This window comes from Lissotriton vulgaris, chromosome 9, assembly GCF_964263255.1.
Source record: "Lissotriton vulgaris chromosome 9, aLisVul1.2, whole genome shotgun sequence".
NCBI classification, from domain to species: domain Eukaryota; kingdom Metazoa; phylum Chordata; class Amphibia; order Caudata; family Salamandridae; genus Lissotriton; species Lissotriton vulgaris.
In genome coordinates this window covers 417,651,333-417,678,230 of record NC_141697.1, presented here as the reverse complement: position 1 = coordinate 417,678,230, position 26,898 = coordinate 417,651,333, and the positions used below count along the sequence as shown (strand labels likewise).

General features: G+C 43.6%; 1 protein-coding gene across 1 annotated transcript; it reads left to right on the top strand.

The window, feature by feature from the left end:
• Positions 1 to 397: 397 nt before the first annotated feature.
• On the top strand, positions 398 to 26,898 carry ANKRD9 (ankyrin repeat domain 9). The gene is made up of 2 exons (XM_086937836.1): positions 398 to 556; positions 20,221 to 26,898. The coding sequence occupies exon 2, from the start codon at positions 20,299 to 20,301 to the stop codon at positions 21,181 to 21,183; it is 885 nt and encodes a 294-aa protein (XP_086793962.1). The 5' UTR covers positions 398 to 556; positions 20,221 to 20,298; the 3' UTR covers positions 21,184 to 26,898.

Sequence of the window (26,898 nt, the reverse complement as noted above, 5' to 3'; positions counted from 1 at the left end):
TCAAGCGACTCTACTCACAACCTTCCTCGGTGACACTTACTGGTTAGTTTAGCTTGAATTGTGTCCAGGTATTATTGTGAAACCAGCTTCTTATTTAGAGCATCTCGATGACTTATCAGATCTGCATTATGCCGCACTGCTTTCGGCCAGTACAGGTGCTGCTGTTTTCCCTGTTTACAACGTCCCCGTGCAGGCCTCCCTCCTTGGCGGTTGCCCCCTCGAGGCCCTTGCCCCTCCCTCCTGTCACTGTCGGAATGCCAAACACAGCACAACTTTCTTGGAACTTTGCCCTTGTGTGACGCACTGTAATAGAGGAAGCCGGGCTCCCTCTTCGGCCAATCACAGGCGAGGGCGCAGCCGCCAGCCAATTACAACTAACCAGGCTCCTGACGACCTTCAGGGTTCAGGGAATGAATAAAAGCGATCCGGGCGAGCAGCAAGTGTTTGCCGGCAGGAGAAAGGAGGTACCCCCGGGAAGCCCCGGACGGAGGAGAGGAACGCCGACACCACCTCTGGGCAACCGCGACGGAGGAAAGGAAGCAGAACGAGGAGCAAGGTCAGTCCACAGCAGCATGTGTCTGACTGGAGCTGCATGCTTGTACACGAGGTATTTCATTGTGTGTGACTGGTGCGCCTCTGCGTACACGGGGAAATTCCATGATGTTGACTGGTGCCGCCCTTCTTTAGTGAGGGTTTCTTCGGTACATATGCGTGACTGGCTGGGCCGGTCGAAGATGGCGAGGTCCATTTCCCCACTCCAGTCACAGTGCATTATACAAATAGGTAAAGCGCCCCATTCCTTTCATTCACTCTATTTCACTGTCACCTTTCTTTCCTGCCGTTCTCTCCCTCCAGGTTTCTTTTCCACTCTCCCCTTCTTTCGCTATTTCCCTCTCTCTCTCTCTTCGGGTCAATCTTTATACACCTGGCCATTTTCACCCAGCACTCTCCCTTTCCACCACCCTCTTTTCCTCTCTTTAACTTTCACCCCTTTACTCTATCTTTCGTGTATTCTGTACATTAAGGACAGCTTTCCAGAGTGACCGAAGTAATAATATACAATAAACACTTGGTAAAATCATTCAGGGAGTGCGTTACTATAATTCATAGTCATCAAAAGGTCTAACATTTAAAAAGTGATGCGCTAATACATGTCTGTCAGCCACACACTCATAAGTCCCGCCACTACTTCATCATCTTTCACTTCTTTCTCCCAGTTTTCCTCTTTCTCCCACACTGTCCTTCGCCGATTCCCACTGTCCCCTCTTTGATGTTCATTATACGTACCTGGTCTCATGGAACAAAGTTGATTAAATGTCAATAGTAAATGTTTTCTTCCAAATAGCACAACTCTGCGTTCGGAATACCTCTCGGAAAGAAAATTATTTTAGCCTCTCGGATAAGTCAGTGAGTGTTAGTTATTTTCGCTGTCTTGTGGTACATGCAGTTGTGTTCTTCCCTTATAAATACGGAATTGATGGTAGCAAAAGTCAAGGTAAAATTCATACAGACTCATGGGCCAGCTAGAGATCTCCGTTGCATTAAAGGAGCCCTTTAAAAGTGATACCATGGCAGGCTTTTCGTGCTTTACCCCTTGGCAGTGCTTAATAGACAGGTAGAAACAATTATCCCTTGGTGGAAAAATATGCGATCCCTAGGTTAAATACTCAATCTCAAAGTACACAGCAAAAAAGTTTTTAAAAGTTAACAGCCCATGTGGTAGATCTCAATAAGTTGCACATACAACAATTGTAATATTCCTAGAATATATTCTTTTATTATAAAAAGACACAGATATCACAACAATGGTTAAAAAACGCTATGAAAACACACAAATACAGAACTTTGATCTCAAATTATTCTACAGTTGAAATCATGTATCCTATAAAAAACCTTAAATTCCTATATTTCTAATCATAAAAGTCTCCAACACTTAGTCATTCTTTAATAGAGGCGTACAGCTTGTCAAGCATGACACGAATAGGAGCGAGCACCCAGATGAAACGCATGAATCGGTTTACTGCAAGTCACAAATACACTCATGAGTTTTTTAATGGACTAAAAACCTTTGTTAAATGCGAAAAGCAAAAAAGTTATGATTTCTTCCAATGTTGTTTCCTTGAAGGCAGTCAAAGGAGTTGAGATTGTCAAATGCAGATGCTCGCATCTTTATTCTGTGGGTCATGCGTCAACACTTTAGGCTTCATTTGTAATCTTATTTTGCACATTGTGGTTGAATTTTGTTTTGAAATAGACATGAATTAGGTGACTGAATTCACAGATTATTTTTGACTGAGTCTGGATCTGTAGATATTTCTACCTGCAAATATATTTCCGCCTGCAAATATATTTCCGCCTGCAAATACAAGTTGTACTGTGGATAATTGATCAGTAGGCTAGATTGTAGTTCTAAATTTACTCGTGGGGCAGGAAAGGATGGGTTAGAGGTGATGATGGCCACCCTGGAAACAAATATTAGACTACTCAAGTAAAAGGTGTGAATGGGTTCCTCAATGGTAGGAAATGAAATGGAACACTCATCTTTCATGGGGGTTTAAAGGAAGAGGTTTCTCCAACTGGATTTCTATTTTACTGGTGCACAAAAAAGTAAAGCAAAACATCTCCAAATGTACACTTCTGCCTCATTGACAATTGACAAGGGCATGTTTGGATAATTAGCAGTACACGTGGACTTATGCGACTTGCATACAATTTCTGGAACATATGAGGGGATCTTTGTGAACCTGCAAAAAGTCAGAAACCTCAATAAATCGTAGCCAGAAAACGACTATGCATAGATTTCCACATCTTCAGCAAGACCTTTGAAGTTGGCCTAGACGGCATGTAAATTTCACCTATTGCACAAAATCCCTATAATCGCACCAGTTCACACAACTATTATGATTACGTTTGATGTCTCATAATGACGCGGAAGCAAATGACTGTCGTCCCTACTTTGGAACCCAAACCAGTGAGAGTCTTGGACGATCCATAAGAGTGACATGCTATCAGGCGAACCTGCACCGACATCTTCCTTGAACTCTCGAATAAAGTTTGTCACTAATGCTCTACTTATTCCGTGTGTGAATGATAGTGTCTGTGCTTATTCAGCGGTAAGGACAGTGTGTGTGGCTGATACTGCCCATGCTTACTGAGGGGGAGGGCGGTGTCTGCCCATTCAGGTTAGCACTCTGTGTACTTGTGGAGAGCAGTAGAACGTGATTTATATTGTCGGTTTATTTAGAAGTAGCGTATTGTCTGTGTCTTTTCAGTGTTGTTTTAGTGAGGTGCTCTGGTTCTGTATGTTCTTATGTATTGAAAGGTCAGTGTGCTCAGATACTGTGTCTTTATTGAAGTTAGAGGGTGGCTCTTACGTAGACTGTGTTTATTCACAGTCTGCGTATTCAGTGGTAGGTAGGTGTGGCTCTTATGTAGTCTGCTTATTCATTGTGTATTCTGTATTAAGGTAGTGCCTGGCTATTATAAGGTCAGCACATTGAGTGTTAGGTGTGGCTCTTATATACTGTGTGTCTCTGTTCACAGTCTGCACATTCCATGTTAACTAAGGACCACATTTATCAAGGGTTGCATCCCTTTTGCACCACGCAACGGGGTGCAAAAGCGGCTCAACCCTTGAAATGCGATTTAACAAGCCACGCAAGGCCAACTTGCGTGGCCTAGTGGCTTGATAAATCCAAAGTAATGAAAATCAGCTCAAATAGCAGCATTACTTTACTCTGCCCCAGGGAGGCGTTCCATGGGTGGTGCGTGGGTTTTCCCCTCGCAAAACCTATGGAATTTGACGTACTCGCAGATTTACCATAAGTGGTAGACATGGGAATGCGCCTAAACTGCTATGCCAGGTGAGGCGCAACGAGGAGAAATATGTTTATTTCTCCTTGTTTTTTTCTGCTTTCTATGGGTGATGCAATCTGCGAGACGCATAAAGGAAAATGCCTTAGGGGATTGTTTTTGTTCAGGAAGGTGCTCCTTCCTGCACAAACACAATCCTGCCAACAACACAGGTACCGTTGCACCTGAGTTGGCGCTAGGCAGCCTATTGTGCACCTGTGCTGAGAAAAGGCAGGAACACGCCATACAATGTTACGTACCCCATCATGCAGCGCAGCAAGGTGACTTGCTGCGCTGCGTGATATAATGATAAATATGCCCCTTGGTGTGTGGCGCAGTACGCACATTCAGTGGTAGTCATTGGCGCTTTTTCAAAGTTAGTATAGTGTGAGGGTCTGATTCACAGTAGGATATTACATGATTTTGAGCAGTGTCTGGATATAATTTGTGGGCTGGTGTGCCAGCAGATTTGAAACACCTTGCTGACACTGAGGGAAGGGATGAGGGGGTGCTGAGTGAGATGCTATCAGAACTACTATGTCTGCCTCTGGGAGGGCGTTTGTTTTTGGGGGTACTGCACATATGCTGCTGCAGGAGGGGTCTTCTTACCTGTGAAGAACCCGTTTGTCTGTGTCTTCCGGAAGCAGCTGTATTCTATGCCTCCCCCGAACATTGGAGTGTAGGTCTCGAAATGTTCCCAAATATTCAGGTGCACACTAGTTTGCTATTCTAACTCCAGTCCCTAAATATTAGGGATAGTGTATTTTTAAAGGCAAGATTAAGAGTAAAAGTTCTGTGCTATCAATTGCATGCGTGCATACCAGTGAACCTTTTGCCTCAAAAATGCGGGTGAAGTCAGGTGTTGAAGAAAGTTAGCACATATGGGTCAACGAGGAAGGACCGCTTTATTAAGTTTGAAAAGCAGGTTACTCTTAAAGTCTTTGTGGGCATTTCGTTTTTCAGGCGGGTGAATAGAAGTAAAAAGCAGGTGACACCTTCCAAATACGGGTGTTGACAGTTGTGTGTACAGATGACAGATATGAAGCTTCAGCAGAGACACAATATTGGCTGTAAAAACAAATTAAGTGTGAAGTTGGAAGGTGCTTGCTAGATGGTGTCTGAATAATTTATTGTTAATTGGCATTTAGATGTGACAAGATCTACCATTAGTATGGCACTGCATCACATTTTGATAGCCCCAGGGTATTACTTTCCAAACGTTTCTATCACAGAACGGTTGTTTAGAAGTGTATCTTCAGTTGGGTGAGTGTTGCAGTTTTCAGAAAATGTCAGGTCGGGCTCTACCAGATTTCTCACATATTTCCTCTAGTGTTACAGGTGCCCATTGCCCAGCAACTGAGAGGCTTGCACAGGAGGAAGAGTGAGAAATCTGAGAAATGGCATTGTATACGCCTCCAAAGAATGAGACGAGCGGGAATGGGGCTGAGACAGAGACCTGATCCTGTGTCTGAGGTTGGGAGCACAGCCAGAACCAGTCGGGGCCAGACACGATAGACAGGTTGAAGCGCCAGGTCCAGTTTCTGTGAGGTCTGTCAGGCCGTAGCAGGTTCCCCTCTCCTGGGACTGGCCCAGTCCTGCACTTTTATACCTAATATTGTGCAGAGTGATCGAGACTGCGGGCCATGTGGGTCGTTCGACCGGTTTGTGACGCTGACTGACCATGTGTAAAGAATAAATAAAGGCTCTTCATGTTCTGGTTTAGCCTGGGGCAGAAGTGGTTGGAAGCAGGCCTCTCTTACAGCTGGTATCCTTGTTCTGCACCTCTGCAGGAACAGGGGATAGGCAAAGAACCCCTACGATTAGGAACATTATTTTTATTTACTTAGGTTTTTATGTAGAGGTAACATTTAGCTTGGAAGATGCCAGAACCTCACATGTTCGAGGAGAATCATTCCGTTTCTTAGGTGTAAAACACTGGTATGTTATTGTCGATTCATGAAGAGAGAAATACATTGTTGACATCAACAAATATGTTTGAAAGTTATATTTTCTTGAAAAGTGGAACTTTTATTGGATACTCTTAAAAAGCCGCAACTAGTAAAAGAAAAACTTGCACAGGGGTGGGGATCCACTTTTAGAAAATAACCACATGTCTTTGAGCACTCTCATATCTCAGAGGGACAGGGCGAGAGAGTAAGGGAGCGTGGAAAATGACGGGAGAGAAGGTTAGTGTGAAGCATGGGACCAGCTGTATAGACTTGACAGAGCAGTAGCGGTCCAAAGATGATGTGTTCCATATCATACATGATTATATTCGCCCATTCTTGTGGCTTCAGGGTGCCCCTAAATTAGTGTATTCAGTCTGAGTAGGTCGAGGCTCTTAGGATAGCGGAAATGCAACTGTGTTTTTGGGCACCCCATCTGATAGTAATAAATGACTGGATGTTGACCGCTAGCATAGGGCCCTCAGGTACATAAAATGGGCTGGTAAGTTGACCCAGGAGTCTCCCCTGTGGCATGGCACATGGTTGGCCCCAAATCACACCCTTGACAGTATCCGGACCATGGGATCTGATGGACATATCGAAGTTGGGGGAATGTGTGCGACCTATGTATAAGAGCGGAGGACTGGGTGGTTATTCTTATTATTTTACTTGGAGCTGAGCTGGCCTTGGGCAGGGGTCCCCGGCTAACCATGAGTCAAATATGTTCAATAAGTTGCACATTCTGTATACGATTCAAATGTTAAATGCTACATGCAATTTGGTTTCTGTATCTTATTACTCACCACTCAGTCGTTGACGCCTCTTCGAAATATGGGGAGGACCTCCCCCACTGTACTGTATTATTGTTTCTTTCCAGATATTTGGTTCCTTAAGCACTGATATCCTGTATCACTGATTATGTACTGATATATGTTATTTTTCCAATAAATATAAACAACAAGAAGAGTTGGGAGATGCTCTGGAAGGAGACTGTAAGAAATCCTTTAGTGAGTTAGGAATTAAATTGAGCGTACATAAGTCCCATTGCTATTTATATCTACAAATGTCAGTGCATAATTGGTAAAAGAAAAGTGCTGATATGCAAAGGTTTGCTCAGAAGCCCGCAGCTGGCACTATCGAAAGCCGGGGTAAGTACCAGCGCTGCGTAGTCTTCTTTCCACCTCATGTCCCTTTAATCCACCACCAGACACTCCCTGCTTTTTTGTCCCACTCTTCCTTGCAGGCTCTTTTTCATCCCTGTTGTCTCCATTTGTCACTTTTTTTCCTTCTCTCGCTCTTGCTCCTGAACATAGGCTAATGAGGAAAGTTATATGCAGCAAAAATCAGTGCTGGTGGGTCCCATCAGCAATCACTGGCACAAATTAAGCACTGATACATACATCTGTCAGAGGCTTAACTAACGATTACTGAGTTGGGGGCAAAATGAGTTTCAATGGTTTATCCTATAATGATAGTTAAGGCACCAGACAAGGAATGCTCCAAGGGAAATTGTCATCTCATCTATGGAAATTGTCATCTCATCTATGCTGTGTCTAATTCAATTTGTATATTTACAGAGAATATACCACATGCCTGAATGACTGTAGAGAATGGAAAGAGGTTTCTCGCCCAGTTGTCTTAGGGCCTGATTATGAGTTTGGCGGTCCGGGAATCAATGTACCCGTGGTTGCGGACCGACCTCCGCGAGCTTAGTGATCCGGCACTCTGGCAATCATCTGCAGACTGCCATGGCTGCTGTATGAGAAAAGCAGCTGCCATAGTGCGGTACTGAGAAGATCACCGACCTCCGTATTATGAGTTGGCATTCAGACGAGCCGACCACAGCAGTAATACTGTGTACTTCAAATTTGGTGGATATGGGGTGCATACTCCCCCCTTTCTTGTCAGAAGTTCGATGTGGATCCCTTTCTCCAGGTCGCCCCTTCACAGCAGCATCTTCACCCCAAAGAATACGAGACTGTTTGTGGCGATATACAGGTAAGTCTGTTTTGTACCATACACCTATTGACTGGGCTGCCCGCATATGGGTAAAACTCCGGCAATTGGTAGGTGGAATTTTTCCACATGTATCATGCATGTGTACATTTCACTCATGCGCAGTCGAAATATACGCACATTGATAAATATGGAAAACCATTGACCACCGTCAAGAAGACCACTACTGGCCCCCGTGGTCTACTCTTAATACAGTGGTCGGAAGACAGCCGATACTGCGGTCTTCTAGTGACCGCGGCGTCCGGGAGGTATACCGCCAAATTCGTAATCAGGTCTTAAGTGTCATATACACTGATAGGAAAGTTCTTCCACCCAACCCTGTGAGTATGAGCAACACAGTTTTTGGCCAGTACAGTGTACTCTCTACTACGTATAACCTCAGGGTACACCAATAATTTATCGGGATTGCTTTTGATGGTTTGCATGATGCTTAGGAAGGTGCAGTCCCCATACCCTAGTCCCTCTCGTTTGTCCTCTCTCTCGCTGAGCGAGGGCTTGTGAATTATTAGAAGCACAAGTCTCGTCTGGGGCAGATATTGAGTTGTCCCCTAGGATGGTACTTTTGGGTCTGCTGGAGGATCTTGGGTGTACTCGGGCTCCTCTGAGTTTAAATACTAAGGGTCTGTTAGTAGCTAATAGAGATGTAGCTAGGCACCAGAGTCAAGCATATATTCCAGGCCATAGCAATCACCACTGCTCAATATATGCAGTTTCCCCTACGTCATGTTATGTTGCTATTTATATCAAATGGAAGTAAAGTGTTTCTAAAAAGAAGGGGGGGTGTGATGTGGCATAAATGTTTTGGTAAAAGGGAGCGGTGAGAGTAGGCGAAAGGAGGAATAGTAAGGGTCATAGAGTTCCGTGAGAAGGAGGCTCGGGCAGAATTAAGTTGTCTCCACAGCAGGTGCTCTGTCAGCATATATATTTTTGAAAAAGAAAATTAGGGCCCTTGCAAGATCTCTTGTACCTAATCAAAGGACAAATTGTGGGTGAGGAAGAAAGCAGAGCACAAAATACAGAAGAGATATGGCACCAGCAGAGTTTGGGGGGTCTTCAGGAGGCAGGCGCGTGCAGTCGGAATGCATTTGTTGATTTTTAAGTTCTCTTTTAAGGTCAGGTTTGACAGCACAGCTGTTTGCATGACATATTGTCACCAATGCAATATAATATATACATGGAGTGGGCTTTGCCTCGGCCCTGCAGGAGTATCTTGCCCTCACTTCATGATATTGGTTGTTTGGATGTATCTTTCCCCGCTTCTATTACAGTGCAAACATTACACTGTCAGCGCACTCTGAGCAGTGAGCTTTCGCAATAGGATTGAATCCGTTATCTACAAGAAACACTTCAATCCCAGCAGTTGTGTGTGCTAGGCCAGTGTTTCCTATGATGGGAGATTGTGATATAAATATTAAATAAATGCAGCTCTCTAAAGTAGTTGCAGCGACACATTGTACCCAAAGAAATTACGACCTGTATGCTCCAGGCTACACACAAGTGTACACATACTCACCTCTTTGCAGAAGATATACTAACCCAATGACTTCTGCCCCTGAAAGACCTGAATATTATATGGAGATCTCAACAGTAAGTGCATTAACTTGCGGAGAGGTGCTGCTCTTATTGAAATTGTTAGCAAAACAAAAAAAAAAGTTAATAACGAAATGCTTGAATTGATCTTTGCTACTGGTAATTACTCAGAGGCGCATTCCAGTCTATTGTTTTAAGCTCATATTGTAATATACAGCGGCTGCCAGGCTATCATTGGCCCCCTAAAAATTCAGAGCACTTCTCCCATCTCTGCCTGCCTCCAAACCTGCCCAATCGTGCCACTTGGCCTCAACTGTCCACCAACCAAACCATCCTCTGTCCGTGAGCACACAGACTCTAGTTGGCTATCGCAGGCTGAAGTTTACTAATCACATCATAAATCATTGATAAGACCTGTAAATCACAATTCAGTCAATCAATCAATCAAGGCATTTATAGAGCGTGCTTCTCTCACCTGTAAAGGTCTCAAGGTGCTGTTGGAGGGGTGGGGGGTGCTACTGCTCGAACTGCAAGGTCTTGAGTCTTGAGTAGCCTCCCGAAGGTCAGAAGGTCTGCCGTAGGAGGATGGGGAGGGCAGGGCATTCCAGGACTATAGGAGAACGATCTGCCACCGGGGGTCGTTCTTCGGATGCGGGTGGCGAGGGCGGCGGAGCGTAGCTGGCGGTTTGGGGTGTAGAAGGTGAGTCGTCTGTTGGTCCGGTGTTGTGGCGTGCCTTGTGTGCGTGGATTAGGAGCTTGAATGTGATCCTCTTGTTGACGGGAAGCCAGTGCAGGCCTCTCGGGTGGGGTGGGATGTGGCTGTGGCGAGGGATGTCAAGGATCAGGTGTGGGGAGGCGTTCTGTATGCGTTGCAGTTGTTTCAGCAGTTTGGCCGGGGCTCCTGCATAGAGGGCGTTTTCGTAGTCCAGCATGCTGCTGACGAGGGCCTGGGTGACCGTTCTTCTTGTGTCGGTGGGGATCTACCTGTAGATCTTTTGGAGCATGCGGAGGGTGTTGAAACAGGAGGGTGAGATGGCGTTCACTTGCTTGGTCATGAAGAGTGTTGAGTCGAGGAATGTCATTGAGGAGTGTCGTCACTCAGTGTTTGGCTAGACTGTGGATTGAGCGCAGCAACTTCTAGGTTTCCCTTGCTACTGATGCCTGACCTCGTAGGCTCCTCTGGCTGTGGCTGGGCAGCAGGTGCCATGTTTGCTTTGCGACTACCCCGTCAACTCCTCTGTTGCTCTCCCCAGTGCCCTGCAACATTTGGCATCCCAAGGCCCAATGGTATGGCAACCTTACCCTTCCTTAGGCCTTCCGGACGCTCATGAGTGTTCTTGATACCGGCCAATGGTGCTGCTTCCGTCCACTAAACCCTGGAGAGTTTGTGAATGCGAGACCCACAAACTTTGTTCCTCAGGTGTGAGCGGGACAACTTCACAAACAGTGAGGCTGTTGCCCTGTTCCGTGCCTTTTTGGCCATTCAGATTCGGTCACCCTCCACCCTCATTGGCCAGTTTGAATTGGTGTGATCCAATCCCCTGGAAGGCACATTCGTGCGCTTTTAGTGGGAGGAGGTATCGGGCCAGTATGGTACCCTGCCGGCATCCCCTTCTCTGCCCATTCCTACACCCCCTTTGGTCCTGCTATAAGGAGGGGAAGGGTCCCTCCCCCAGGTATCTCTCGAGCCACACCACAGCCAAGTTTTGGCCTGAGCCCTCAGGCACTTTAGAGTGAAAAGGCCTGCAAGGGCCGCCTGCACAGCTAAGCGTACACTCCTTACCCGTGTCAGCACGTTCACACACGCCAGAACTTGTTGCGTGCCAGCACGTACATGCGCGCATGTCTGTCTGCTTGTATGAGCAAAGTTACGTTTTTCACAATGTTGTTGTCGTCATATGATTAGATTGCAATTACTGATAAGTGCAGTATGTGTATGTACACCCACACATACTTGTTTACACAATTTCACAGACAGAAGATTCTGCAGAAGAGGTGCCAGAGCAGACTCTGCAGTCTAGAGATAGTGAATCGGTATCACACTGGGCCCACCTCCCCCATTTACCCATCCCACACGCCGTCCTGCTGGGCCTGCCTCCCGCCAGATAATCTAACGGATGTCTAACGGAAAGACTTGGGGGGAGGTGAAGCTGTGCTAGTGTTTTTAAGCGATTAGAGACCTTCTACTGACAAAATGCTGCACGCCAAATACCAGTAGCAGAGTGTCCCTGTAAGAGCAATAAGTTAATCAAATCCAGGTTTCATTTTTTGCAATCTGATACTTTGCGGTCAGGCCCTTAAGTTGTTATTGTTTTCTTATTGTTGGTGTTTGACTGCAATTCCCAGAATGCAAAGATAAAAAATAATTAGTGGGTCAGGAACTCTTGCCGACGTGAAACAACTTACTTTCCCCATTGCTGTATGCGGGGAGCACCTTTGAGGCAGGCAAGTCTCACAGCACATCTGAGACACCCTGTACTGCAGAACAACATAACATGGCCGTGGCATGGAAAATGCCTTTTGGCTTTGCAGTTTAGTTTGGTGCAGTACGCATTCCATCTAAGGTGCTGATGTTTGAAGTGCAGATTAAGCGATATGAAAAATAACTACAACATTTCCGGAATCCAAAAATCAGTGTTCCACGGGACGCCAAAACATTCGAGCGATGGAAAATGTTCACGTAAACAGCTCTGTTTTTAGCTTGTTTGGTAGAGGTCTTGTTGCTGTTTAGCACTTGTACTGACATTTGACACCCAAGGACAGCTGTTAATACCGTTTCAAAATTAAGATGCGCCATGTTATGCTTAGCGTGTGCATACACTTTTAATGGCAGCTGCACCAGTGCACTAATAGCCCCCCCAGGGATCCAGCACAACTCCTCAAAGAGAGTGATAATACTCCCCAATCAAAATAATAACTTGATTTTACATAGTGCTTCATGCCTCGCTTATGCCTTTTCAATACCTATACGTGACTGGGGCAGGTTACATAAACTTAAGGTGCAGATACCAGTGTGCAATTCATTTTGCACAATGTTGGCACTTTTCAAATATGGAATTGTCCCAAAAATGTTTGTCTGAGTCCACATTACAGAGAGATCTTTGTACCAGGGAATCGATTGTGGAACCATTGCCGACCATATAAATTCACCTTTTTTTGCTTATAAATCAATTTATGCGTTCATAGAGATCTTAACAGGCATGCCATTGTCCATGAGCAATTCTTTATTTAAAAGAACGAGCAAAGACACTTTTTTTTCTGCTGGTGGAAGGAAAAAATGGAGCAGACGGATTATCCTTCAGATGTAGTCCTCAATCGTGCGCATTTGAAAAATGCTGAACATGTTTTTTTCTTTACACCTGCTTATTAGAAAACTGTAAAAACCGTGGCTTCACTTTGTGCCTTGCTTGTCCTGGTGAAGCTATCATTTATCTGAATCCCTGTTACAAAAGTAGCAAAATGGTGCTAATAAATATGCTCTGATTTTGGGGTATCAGTAAAGTGTTTCTGCAAAACTCAGTGATGTTTCTGTCATTCGACTTAATAGTGCTCAGTTTGCGCACTTTTGGAAGATGGAACGCTGACGTGAGCTTTCAAGGATTAGAACTCGTGCCCTGGCGATCATTGCAGAGGGCAGACGGGATCGTCTAACTCACTGGCCCATCTTGGCGGCTAGTGATCTAAATGGGACTGCAATGTCGAGTACTGAGTATCTACACATCTTTATTTGGAGAGGGAGAGCCTGCACTTCCTATTCTTTAATGGGAAAGAACCGACCCTTTTCAGAAGTAAACAGGTACTCTTATATATAGGGTACCTGCACTTCTATTTTTCTTTTTAAAGCACTGTTGGCAGCATATATAAAACATATAAAAGGTTGTCCCAAAGATTTTCTAAAGGTGGCATTTTGGGCAGCAGTCACTACCCCATGCAACATACGCTTGCCACCCTTTGTAAACTGCTTGCATGCCCTGGGGTTTAACCCAATTTTATTTTTAAATTAAGTGATCAACTTTTTATAGTTGCAGTAACTGTTTTGTCAGTGCCTGTTGTCAAATATTTGCGTGCTGCTGCTTCGTTTCACAAACATTAAAACAGTTATGTCGTCCACTGGTCAAGTGTTCTGTGATCACCTCGGAGACATTTTTTTTCCGTTTTATATAGCGCGAACAAGACCTGAAGGTATTACATGAGCACCAGTTATATTACACAAGAACACATTCATTTTTGATAGGCACGGGGAGATTAAGTGAATTGCCCAGAATCACTGGATGTTAGCCGATGCTGAGACTCGAACCTGGTTCCCCAGTGCCAAAGTTGGCAGCTCTGGCCATTGCGCCACATCCTCTCCCCTAAGGGAGGCCTCTCCTTTAAGGGGCCTACAAGGTTGTTTCCGCTCCCCATTATTTTGCTAAAATGGTGTAGCCGAGTCTAGTCTTGTCCCCCCTCACCCTTCCCTTCTTATATGTTGAGGCCCTTCAAACAAGAAGCAGAAGGCGAGAGCAGTGGAGCACACGCTTGGCACCATGCATGTTATTGTTCCCTCCTCGAGTTGGCAGGGAAACCACACCAAGTTCTCCTACATTATTTTTAAAATTCATCAAATCCTAGTTTACTGACATATAGTGCTACCATAAGTTGTGGTGTGAAAACCTTCTTTAGAGAGAAATTTCACCGCTACCAAAAGGTTAATTGTATGTACATGTAAGAACAATTTAATACAGCTGCTAGCCACGAAAGTATATTTGCAGTGAATGGACACTTGACACATTCTGCCTCACTGTTTCAGGGCAAGTCTTTCTAGGCACCAAATAAACGTTAACGTGTATACTTAGGACTTCATTGATTGCCATGTTAGGTCTCCCTTATCTGTAACAAATGTAAAACTGCTAGTGTCAACCCCCTCTTGGACCTACTCCATACCAAGGGGCCCTTACCAACAACAGATGCTAAAACTTTTTTGCATCCCAAGGGAGTGAACTTATTGGTTGTCCTGATGGTGGTCTGCATCATTAATTGTTTAAGAACCGAAACATTGACTGATATACCTGAGCTCCTCCTTAATCAACTTCAAAATAGATACAAAATTATCGTCAAAGCCAGTAGGTGTGGGTTCAATGAGAAAATGCATGCAAAAACTAGCATGCAGACATGAGGTTTCCCTTTGATTGCAGAATAAAGAAACATTGGGAAATGCTTTAAGGTTCACCTATGTGATTAATAATAAGCTGCTTATTTGTTGTAAGTTGTAGCTTGTGGAGCAGCTGTACAAAAAGTCTGTTAAAGTTTTATGACTTGATTATATAGAAAAAAGCAATATATTGTGCTGTTACTAGTGGTATAGTGGGGGCGAGTAATAGCAACATTTTGAAAAATAAGAGTAAAATAATAAAATTAATTAATGTAATAGCAATATTATGTGTTTAGAGGAGTTCTGACAACTTTTGGGCCAGGTGCCACTGCACTTGCTGCACCATTAAAATTATGCCTCTAGTGCCTGCAAGATAACTGCATTTGTGCCTGTTTTGTAGTCAAATAAAGCAATATTTGGTATTTAGAGGAAATATGACAACTTTTGGTCCCGGTACCACTGCACCTTTCAAATCATGACCCTAATGCCTGTAAGGTAACTGCACTTGTGACTGCCTGTTAAGTAGTATTTTGCAATATTTGGTGTTTAGATAGGTCCCTAGACCTTTGGAACCTGGTGTCACCGCACCTGCTGCACCATTGAAACATGACCCTAGTGCCTGCAAGGTAACTGCACCTGTGACTGCTTATTTAGTAGTTAAATATAGCAATATTTGGTGTTTAGAGGAGTTCTGACAACTTTTGGGCCCAGTGCCACTGCACCTGCTGCACCATTTAAATCATGACCTTGTTATCTGCAAGGTAACTGCACTTCTGACCCCCTGTTTAGTAGTAAAATATAGCCATATTATGTGTTTAGTGGGGTACCTAGAGCTTTTGATACTGGTGCTACTGCATTTTAGTGGGGTGCCTAGAGCTTTTGATACTGGTGCTACTGCATTTTAGTGGGGTGCCTAGAGCTTTTGGTCGTGGTGTTACTGCACCTAATGCGCCATTCGAATCATGACCCTGTTGGCTGCAAGGTAACTGCACTTGTGGGTGCCTGTTTAGGAATAAAATATAGCAATATTAGGTGTTTAGTGGGGTGCCTGGAGCTTTTGGTCCCGGTGCCACTGCACCTGCTGCACTATTGAAATCATCACCCTAGTGCTTGCTAGAAACTGCACTTGTGACTGCCTGTTTAGTAGTAAAATATAGCAATATTTGGTGTTTAGCAGAGTTATGACAACTTTTGCCCCAGTGCCACTGCACCTGCTATACACCATTAAAATCAAGCACCTTTTAACTGCAAGGTAACTGCAATTGTGACTGCCTGTATAGTACTAAAAATAGCAATATTAGGTGTTTACAGGAGTTCTGACAATGTTTGGGCCAGTGCCACTGCACCTGCTGCGCCATTCAAATCATGACCCTGTTGTCTGCAAGGAAACTGCACTTGTCACTGCCTGTTTGCTAGTAATATATAGTAATTATAGGTGTTTAGTATGGTACATATAGCTTTTGGTCCTGGTGTCACTGCACCTGCTGCCCCATTGAAATCATGACCTCGTTGTCTTCAAGGTAACTGCACTTGTGACTGCCTGTTTAGTATTACATTTTAGCAATATTCTGGGTTTAGTGGGGTCCCTGGAGCTTTTGGCCCTGGTGCCACTACACCATTCAAATCAAGTCCCTTTTAACTGCTAGGTAACTGCAATTGTGACTGCCTGTTTAGTAGTTAAAAAAATAGCAATATTATGTGTTTAGAGTAGTTCTGACAACTTTTGGGCCCAGTGCTACTGCACCAGCTGCACCATTCAAATCCTGACTCAATTGTCTGCAAGGTTACAACTGCACCTGTGTGTGAAAAGAGATGGGTTTGAGTTGTGGACAGGAAGAAGTGGCGCTCTAGCAAGTACGATATAAATGTTAACCGTGAAGTGTGCTAATTTTATATGTGACCAGATTTGGACCATGTCACTACTCATATGTGATTTGCACGTATATTACCTTGTCTATTTGCTCCAACCCGTTCTCCGTGACATTGGGTATCTCGCCCGATACTGTACAAGCACCATTTTGTATTCTTTTAGGTACTACTGCCAGGAAGTGTCAATGTGTGATTTCTACATGTGCTCATAATTTGAGACGATTTCCCCATAATGATTTATTCATGTATGACGACAATAGATGTAACATGTTGCCTTTATATATATAATAATTTTTACTTTATACCTGATCCCACCAGCTTTTATAGCCACCTGTCTGGTTGTGTTTTCACAACATTCTATTGAAGTTACAGTGACTATTACCCCATGGCATAATTATTTTTGTCTTCTCTTAGGCACTAGCACCAGGCATTTACTCATTAGACCACTTGCTCTCGGTCTCTCCTTCCTGTCCTTTCGGAAGACCTTAACTTACCATCCGTTTAGATTTGCCCATCTGTATGTGTCATGCATATTCCGTCATACTTGTCCATAACATTACCAGCTCATACGTTTGACAATTTTTTCCGAAGATTACCTTTTTGCTATTTTCACCGTGTCACAACACTATTATGTTTGGATTTCTTCATTCTTTAGTCACTTTACTATGTCTTTCGCACAATATAGTGTCTCCACCATTAATTAGATAGGTGTTTTCTCATATGTTCACAACACCACCCATCCCTGCAATTGTATCCGGCTAAATACATGCACTATATCTCATGATTGTCATGCCTTATGTCCTTCCCAGCCCTGAAGAGTCATATCCTCAACACGGTGTGACGAAACACGTGTCGGTTTGTTGTACTTTTGTATGTACTGATCATAACTGCACCATAAACAAACACCTCGAAGTTGCTGGATCTCAACCTCCTTTTTGAACACTATCCGAACCTTTGAGCTCTTACTAAAGAGCTAACTAATTTGTAAATGTGTGCACAGGACTTGTTTTCTTTTTTTTTCACAACTGCACTTGTGTTTGCCTGTTTAGCAGTAAAATAAATATAGCATAGTTCTGGTATATAAACTTTTTTTTTATCGTACAATGTTTATTACAGCATTTAGAATTTGATCATAAAGACCAAATAGATTACGTTGAAAAAATCATTCCGATAATGCCTACAAAGGTCAAAGAAAGGTTCTGAGGCATGAATTTGGAAATGCCACAAATGTTCTAAGGCTAAAGCATATGCTTTACACAACTAAGTGATAAAAAGAAAGCAGTCCAGCATACTGTTAGAAGCTGTCTGCCTTTTCCGTGGGAAGAGATCTCATCTTGACAGTGAATGGGGCTTAAACAGTGTGGACAGCTTTAGTAGAAGTTAATGTCGGTGATGGGCTTAGATTTATACACAGGAAGTGATGGCGCTCTTGCTTGTGCATGTATGAGATATAGTTGTGACTGATGAGTATGCGGTGCAAACAGGTCAGGGGAGAACAAACCCAAATAAAACAACTCCTGCACTTGTGTGGATGTGAGTCCACACGTACAAATGAACAAAAGTCCTGTGCACACGTTTCTATGTAATGGGTTTTAGTGTCAAAACCAATTTTCAATACATGAATTTGTGCAAATAATGAAGGCTGAGACCTTGAAAGTTTCAGCAAATTAATTTATAAGTCAATCCAGATCAGTACATAGTACATTCTACCAGCCGACCTGTGTTTCGTCACAACGTGTTACAATTGTGACTCTTCAGGGCGGTTGAAAAAGTAGTCAAAGTCAAGCAATGTGTCGGTCATGGCTCGTTCTGTTGTATCAGAACGAGCCACGAGACGTGCTGCAACCAGCATAGCTTCTGCACCGTGAGGGACAGACCTGTCCTTTACTTTCTTTTTACCCAGATACGATTGTGATGTTTATGCGTACATCACCCGATATATATTAAGACCGTCACATTGCTTGCCTTTGACTACTTTTTCAACTGCCCTGAAGAGTCACAATTGTAGCACGTTGTGACGAAACACGTGTCAGCTGGTAGAATGTACTTTGTACTGATCTGGATTGACTTCTAGATCTATTTGCTGAAACTTTCAAGGTCTCAACCTTCATTATTTGCACAAGCTAATGTGTTGAAAATTGGTTTTTACACTAAAACCCATTACATAGAAACGTTTGCACAGGACTTTTGTTCAGCTTTAGCAGAAGTATTGTAAATGCATGCAGCCAGGAGAACTAAACAAAAAAAAAGTTCCACAAAAAAGCTATTGAACACAGTAATTCGGCCATGGGAACTGATTAGAGCCCCCTGTTTAGATATATTAAATACAAGAGATTTTGCAAGCGCTGTGCCAGCGAAACCTAAAAAGACTGACTGGCTTCATCATTGCTTGGCTGTGGTGGTGGTCAGAGGCGCAACTAGAGCCACATTTTGGGGGGGCTAAGAAAAAATTTCGGAGTGGGGCTGAAATATTAAGCCTGGTACTGGCACCTGTGAAGTGCTCGGGTGCGGCTGTGTGTGTGCCTGGGAGCTGTCGGAGCCCGGGCTGCCGCACACGACGGGAGGTGGGGGGGGGGGATGGGGGGGGACGACACTGAGGCCCTTTGATTCCAATGGGTGTTGCACGCCTGGTGGTGGTGGTGGTGTTGGCGTTTGTGATGGTGGTATTCTTGCTATTCCTGGCATTGGTGGTAGTACTGGTGGTGTCTGGCTATGCTCGTATTGGTGACCCTAGGTGTTGGTGGTAGTGGTGTGGTATTATTGATATTGTGGTGGTGATATTCTCTGTGGCACTGGTGGTGGCAGTGGTTTTGGTGGTGTCAGTTGGTGAGGTCTGGTGATATTGATAGTTTTATTGGTATTGGTGTTGTTTTGGTATTGTGGTGCTGGTATTATTGTATTGTTTGGTAAATTCCTTTATGTAGTGCTTACTATCCCTGACAAGGCATTCAAGCACTTTAGCTATTGCATTGGTGTGGCATTGCTAGTGGTGATACTAATGGGGATTTTTTTTGCAGAGGAATTTTTGGTGATGGTAGTGGTAATGGTGCTGTTTGTATAATGCAGATATCAAATAACTGAGTGTGACAGCAAAAGGTGTAATGGCTGAGTGTTTTTGTTGATGTAAGTCCCCCTCTTGCATTACAAATGCAAACTCCCTGAAGAAGGCAGAAGGATACACCAAGCAGCCAATACCATGCCAGTGAGAGAAATACTGGTCTGGGCTAATCTTCGTTGAGACTGACTGCCGAGCCGTTATATGTACGAAGAAAAAGATAATTGTGCTATAAAATATGAACATTCAAGTTTCTCATCATTGTTCGCCATTATAGTGTTGAAAAAATGTTTAATTGAATGACAAAACAATCTTTGCCTATAGACTTTACCTTTAATGAAGAACAATGTAAAAGGGTGAAAATACATGTATTTCTTTATGGGGTTCACCTTTGTTTAAGTGGGTGAATGTACCCAGATCACCCTAGGGGTATTCAGTAGCCCTAATAGTATGAAATAATTATTTCGGGGACACATGAGTAATACTGTCCTCCGAGTTGAAGGGCCATAATTGTCATTGCACCTTATGTGAAGAGCCCTTCGATGTAAAAATACAACATTTTAATTTTTTTATATAAAGTATAATCTACAGAGAAAGGGCGAATTACTAAAGAAGCATATTTCTACTTGTCTAGGAATACAAAATGCAGCTTAAAACCAAATAATTTGACTTGCGATATTAGGGAGTAAAATGCTTCATGTTTTTGGTTAATGTGGGTCACTGTGGTTTTTGTGTTAGCGAATAATAGAGAATGTTACTGCATTTAAATTGTTCTGAGTCAAAAAAGTGAATGAATAATGAACAACATTTTTTCTCTGCAGTAATATCGGATCCTTGCCCAATGAAGCGTTGTGATCACAGCGAGAAAGACGCGCCCTCCTTCAAAGTGAAATCTAAGAATGTCTGGGAACGTTAAATGGCTGAACAGTGGCAAAAGCGCTGATTATCAGTGCCAGAAGCGCTGCAAAAACACCTCCTTCGCCTTCTACCAAGCCGTGAGGGACCTGCGGCCTGTATGGGTCCTGGAGGACATGCGCATCATGGAGGTGCTCCATTGGCAAGAGGGCGGCAAGGTGAGTTCCTACACGCCGTCCGAGGCGCTGCTGTACGCCCTGGTGCATGACCACCAGCCCTACGCGCAGTACCTGCTGAGCAACTTCCCGCGCGACGCTCTGGCCATGCCCAGCATCAACTTCCATTGCTGCCTATCCCCTGCGCCTCACTTGGCTATGGCTGTCCGCTACAACCGCGTCAGCATTCTCCTCAGGATACTGAAGACTATGGAGGCCTTGCCGGACAGGCAACGACTCAGCTACCTCGACCGCAGGGGCTGCCAGCCCGTGGAGAACGGACAAACGCCCCTGCACTTGGCCTGTGAACTTCTGCACCCAGAGTGCCTCATTCTGCTGCTGGGGCATGGTGCCTCGCCCTCCATATTGGACGCTAATGGGTACACACCACTTGACACTCTAGTACAGCACATCGGGCGTAGCCAGCAAGACCTGCGCTGTAAACTGCTCTGCCTGGACGCGCTCTCGCTCTTCCTGCCAGAACAGGTTCAGTTCACTTCAAAGCAGCAGCTACAGGCCAACGAAATGTTCTGGCAGGAGCGGCTGGGCAGGAACTTGTTTCAGTGGCTCTCGGGTCAATGCCCGCCATCTTTGTATACTCGATCAATGCAGGTTTTAATCCGCTCAGTCCCTGTGGCACGGTTCCCGGAAGCCCTGGACGAGCTTCCCCTGCCTGCCCTTTTGAAACCCTGGGACCTAAAATGGAAGCACTGAGTGGTGTAACCCGGTGCACTTGTGCGTAGGTGCACTCTCCACAATGCATCTACTATGTGACATTTCTTAATGTGGATAAAAGCACTTTTTAAATATTTATAAAATTAACTTGTTGCACTTTATAACTTTTAAAAGTTAATACATGCGTTGAGTGCAGTAAAAGAAGGCAGTTTAGCACCATGCGCTCCAGGCAAGGCCGGCCTTTAGCATGGGCGAGCTGGGCCCAGGGCACCAATTTTCTGAGGGGTGCATAGAGCGGTGTGCATTAAGGTTATGTCAACAGCAGCGCCCTTGTCATTGTCCCTGCCTGTTCATTTGTGCCTGATTGGCCAGTTTAAAGTGGTTTTAGTCCTCATTATCACAGGGCGGGCAATGTATTTTAACACCCCTATAGCCCACTTCCTTCACCCTTTGACCACTGCTGGCACACATCAACAAAACCGTCATCTAACCGAGGCAGCTAAGCTATCGGTGATTTAGGTGAGCTGGGGGAGGTCCGGGATGTTTGTGTTCAGCGGCCGGTCCCTACTCATCCAGGTACAGCCCAGTGAACACAAAAGCCTGCTGCCTCATTTTATCACTCCCATAGCCCAGAGTGCTATTTTAGCAAAGGTCGGCTCTGGTTACAGGATCATAACATATTAGGTTATTTATTAAGATTTTTTAAATGTTTATGAATGTTAATCAATACGTTTGTATTGAAGTTAAATCTGATATGTGCAAACCTCTACTTTTTACTATAAAAATGCGATAAAACGGGAAACTACTTTCTGCTATTTATTGAACACTGTTGCAACGTCATGATACTTTCTTTCATGCCCCCAGAGATTATGGAACCAACTATATCTGCTGTAGCTCTGATTAAAACTCACTGGGGCTGGTGTTTCCTGATGTTGTTCATTTTTTTATTATCCGTTATTTTTAAGTGGCACACTTACAACACTACCATAGTACCCCAACTATGAATGATTTGTACACTGTAATGGTCCTCTCAAATAACTCGGCCTAAAACTTAAAAATCCTGGATGAACAACCACAAACATTTCCCCCATTTTTACACCAACATTTACATGATTGGTTGCCCCAAAATGTTATACAAAAATAAACACTTTAGGTCAGCCGCAAACTGTTTTTGCCTGTGTAGCTCAAGGAAGAGTGAAAATTAAAGTTGACACTGCAATTACGTTGCCCAAGTCTCATGCGATACCCCAGAGGAGTAGATACTCCCATTATTATGCTAATTTATGGAACTTTTCCTTTAGCTTTACTCTGAGATTTGTCAGCAAGTGAGTGACACTGTAGCAGTAGTGTAGCAAATACTGAGTTTTATACAATCAGTATGAGACACATTTACACATTGTTAAACGGCAAAGTAACTAATGTCCTGATTTTCAAGGAAATGGCTAAGGCAGCTAGATAAGTCACACATCTTTACTGGATATGAATTCTGTAAACTGTTTAGGCGTTTAGAAGAATAGTATTGCATGGGGAACTCTCCCCAAAATAATAAATTGCACAGCTAAGGCCAAGCAATTAAGCAGAGGAGCTGCTACTCAGGATCTTACACCTTGACATCAGTCTGTCCATTCTCCAAATTAGTAGAATCAATACTTTCTCCAAGAAACTGCACACTAGTTTATAACGATCATCATCAGCATCTTACTACAATGCACATAAGTTCTTCGAATCATCCTCCTTTTCCAGAGACTAAGACCTCAGTTTAGAATCCCGCTTAATTGCATTGCTATTTACCTCACTCCATAAATAGCTATACCTTGGGGCTCATTGTTTCTCAGATGTGATCAGTTACATCTTTTGCCATGAAAACGGAGCATATCATGCAGATTTTGGTGCTTACTGCACCGACAACTGCATGTCCCGTTATTTGCTGGGCTTCTTTCACCCATTCAATTTTGGCAGTTATCGGGTGAAAAATCAGACTGTTGGTAAAATCCAACAAACTTGTAATTCCGATACCTCTCCAAACAGTGGTTGCATGGCTGTCGGAATTGTTTAGAGCCACTCGCGCTTGAGGCTTAAGATGTCTCACACTGTCTTCCTGTGGCGTGTGTGAGATCTGGAATATTCTTTCCCATTTATCATGGCTTGAGATCTGTTTCAGCAGTCAGACCACTAGTGCCATTGATTGTCCACTCCAGTGTGTCGGCTCTTTAATGTGAGTTACCATTGTCCCCGATTTCTGTTCAGAACTTAGGAATAGCATAATTATCATCAAGCTTTCTTACTAGTGCTGTCCAATGCAAGTCCACTACAGAAGTAGCCATGCTACATTTTCAGGATATCCGTCGGATACGTTTGCATACATTGTATCCAAATGTGAGTCATTTACATAGTCACTTGGCATCTTGAAAATATTTACTTTGGACAGCTTTCACTGCGCTATTCATACAGGTTGATTTTCACATCCTAGAAGCCTCAGCTTTCATAAACTCCTCACTAGTTCCCCAGATTGCACTATATGACAGTGTCAGGCACACATCGGCTAAACTCAGCCGGGGCTAGATCCATACACGAAGTTCTTTTACAAAGTGGAAAAGAAATATGAGTGCCTTTCTGAGAATGATAACCAGAATATCGTAAATAAAAGAAACCATTTGCTTCATTGGTATATCATATGCATTGAACATCAGATCCACACTGCTGAAGAGTCAAAAGACTTCATTAATGTTGGGTGGCATCAGAGGATTAGTTGTTCTGGTTCCTTCAGTCCTACAAACGACTAACATCAAATCACATTGGGCACATTTCTCTCCAGTATAGATCACATCAACTACGATGCACCTCAATGCTTAGCTGTGTCACCAATGATTGTTTACATTTACTTGGCCCCTGCTGCTGACCTTTTGGACACATAAAATATTAATTATTGCATGTGTGTTGACAGCACTTCATTCCAGCTCATGTTAGAAGATTGGCCAGGAACCATCATTCTCAGTTTATCCTATTGCCTTTCACATTTGCATTGTTGGGTGCTGAACAAGTGGTTGTGCCTAAACAATGAGAAAACAGAAATCCTTCTCTTGAGGGTCTGTCAGTCATGCTCGCCTTCCATGTCTCTTGTGCTTGTGCTCTCTCACTGCAAACTGCCATTTACCCCTCAAAACAATGTGGTTTGCCTCTTCAAAAGGGTGGTCAGCTGATTTGCTACTGCTTACACCAGTCATTTCCTGCTTAGGTTATTATATTAGCCTGTACAAGGGTCTCCCCATTAAACCACTTTCAAAATGTCTGAAACTCCAAGATTATGTAGCACCTGTTGTTTGGGCAGAACCAATAAAATCACTTCACCAACCCGAAGACCCTCCACTAGCTTCCAGCGAAAGAAAGAATTAAATTCAAAACACTGTTGTACACAAGGTGCCATATAGACTCTTTCCACAAGCTCTTGCAAATTTTTTGTTCCCAACAATCAAACTGGAAGCCTATGGTCCACCAACTGAGGCCAGTTGACGACCCTATTATTTAACTATTTAGGCATAGACATGGTCGATCTCTTCATGGCCAAGGCTACTCCCTGTGGAATTCCCTAATATTACAACCGACTATCTGTATATTCAGAAAATCCTTTAAAGATTAATCACTTCACCCAGGCATTTGGATACCATCTTAGAGTCCTTTTGAGTGTTACCAATCCTGCCTGATCAGATGCCTAAGACTGGCTACTCTGCCTTCATCCAGGCAGGACTCATTACAAGGCTTTGTAATCAATTTAGGATTGTGTTTGACAATGGGTGTCCACCGGGACACTGCACTGTTATGTTTAGTTCCCCATCACCAGGTTTGTGTTGAGTGACTATATTGAAACCCACCACTGCTTTATGAGCCCTTACAGAAAAACCTTTCCAAGGAGACTGCAAGATGATTAGTAGTGCTTTACAAAAACGCCAAATTAAAAAATTTACACACACTGCTTATAAACAACCAAGTAAACTATGGTCAGTGCTTATGTGACTCCTTTCTCTCTTAATATTTAATTTATTTGTAGAGAATTTGTCAGAATGTGTACCTGCACATTGACAGTGTTTACTGATTCTATTAGCAATTAAGCCCTCTTTCGTAGTCTGTGCAGTGGTATACTGCCCGTTTCAGGGGTAGAGAACAAACAAAAAAGAAGTTGGTGTTGCCTAGAGAGTAGGCAATGCTTTGCCACATTACTGTAATTTACACAGGGATTGTACTTGAGCTATCACGGATAGTGACCTATACATCTTCCTCTATTCCTTGCACAGATAATATTTAAATGGAAATGTTTAATTTTAAATCTTTAAGCAGAGAGTGGCTTTGAGCATCTCTACCTCATGTATTCACGTCTACATTTTTTGCCTGCAAGCAGCTGTGCCACTCTTGCGAAGGTATTTCTTTGTCCATGCAAGGCAATCCTATCAGGGACAGGTAATCACTTGCTCAGGGAGCTCAGAACATGACTATCAATATCCATATCATCCGCACGGCGTGCACTATGGATTGAGAAACCTACTTTAAGGACTTATGAATGTCCCATTAATCTCAGTGGAGCTAGTAACAGAAATGACCAGCCACATCAGGATTACAAAAAGTCAGCGGCGTAGCTAGACGGCCTGCGGGGGCTGCAGGTTAAGATCGGGGGGAGGGTGCTGGTGATACCTGCGTACCTCGCCCCCGCTGCAGCAGCAAGTAAGAGCTGAGGGGGAGGCCACCTCCCTGCTATGCCACTGCAAAAAGTGCAGTAACACTGGAACTCTGAAGTTTTTCACCTAGAAACTTTATTTGGTAAAAGCAGGTGAAGCCTTTTAGTGAAAATTTAGCAGAGGATGTGTAAAATGTGCAGGAATCAGTGCAGAAAATAGAAATAAATATTCCTACATGTTATCCACCATTATCCTGCAATCATGAGTAATCTGCCCCCCCCCCCCACACACAGGTGTACCAATGCCCATAGTATCCATAAATCCACGTGGAGGAATTGGGGGGGATACCGGGCAATTTCTCGCTAATTTGTAATGATCTAACTAGAGCTGTGGCACCCATATCGCCATTCATGCCTTAGCATACCTAGCTTTTCACATCAGCCTTCCTTGAAAGAGACAGTTATATCATTTCTTCTGAGATGCTGGGACCTAGGTGTGCTCTAAGGTCATGGCTATCATGAGATAAAACCTTTTCCAGTTTTCCAGATGTTTGCAATAGCATTCAAGAAGCGAGCACATTCTCGTCATGTCATTATGTTTTGTGTTGGAGCACTTCCTTCCGACATCTTAAATACCTCTAACTTTCACTGTATTCCTCATCAATTTGAAATGCCTTGCACACTACGGTAAAGGCAAATTCCAGTAAGCAAGAGCAAACCGGTGCCTTACTGAGACTGATACTCAGCATATCAGCCACTTAAACATAACACAACTGCTCTATCAGTGCCTCATATGAAGAGAAGTAAAACACCCAACGCCACATAAAAAACATTTTGAATGGTTATCTGTTGTTTCAGTTAGTTTGCTGTTCAGTCCTCTGGTTTATTTTGTCATGTAACTTCAAGATCTCACCAATGTATCGGGATCAAATCCCCACCCACAAGCCCCACAGTGAAAAGGCCTTACATGGAAATAACTACTGTTTGCTTGACTGATCTGTGTACATTGTCCTCTTGTTAATGTGTTACAGTTTCTTTGAAAGTCAGTGTTTGTTGCTTATTCTTAAAATAAATGTTTATCCAAAACA

Bases quoted from the DNA above. Each gene is read 5' to 3' on its own strand.
- ANKRD9 (XM_086937836.1), top strand. From the start codon at position 20,299: ATGTCTGGGAACGTTAAATGGCTGAACAGTGGCAAAAGCGCTGATTAT.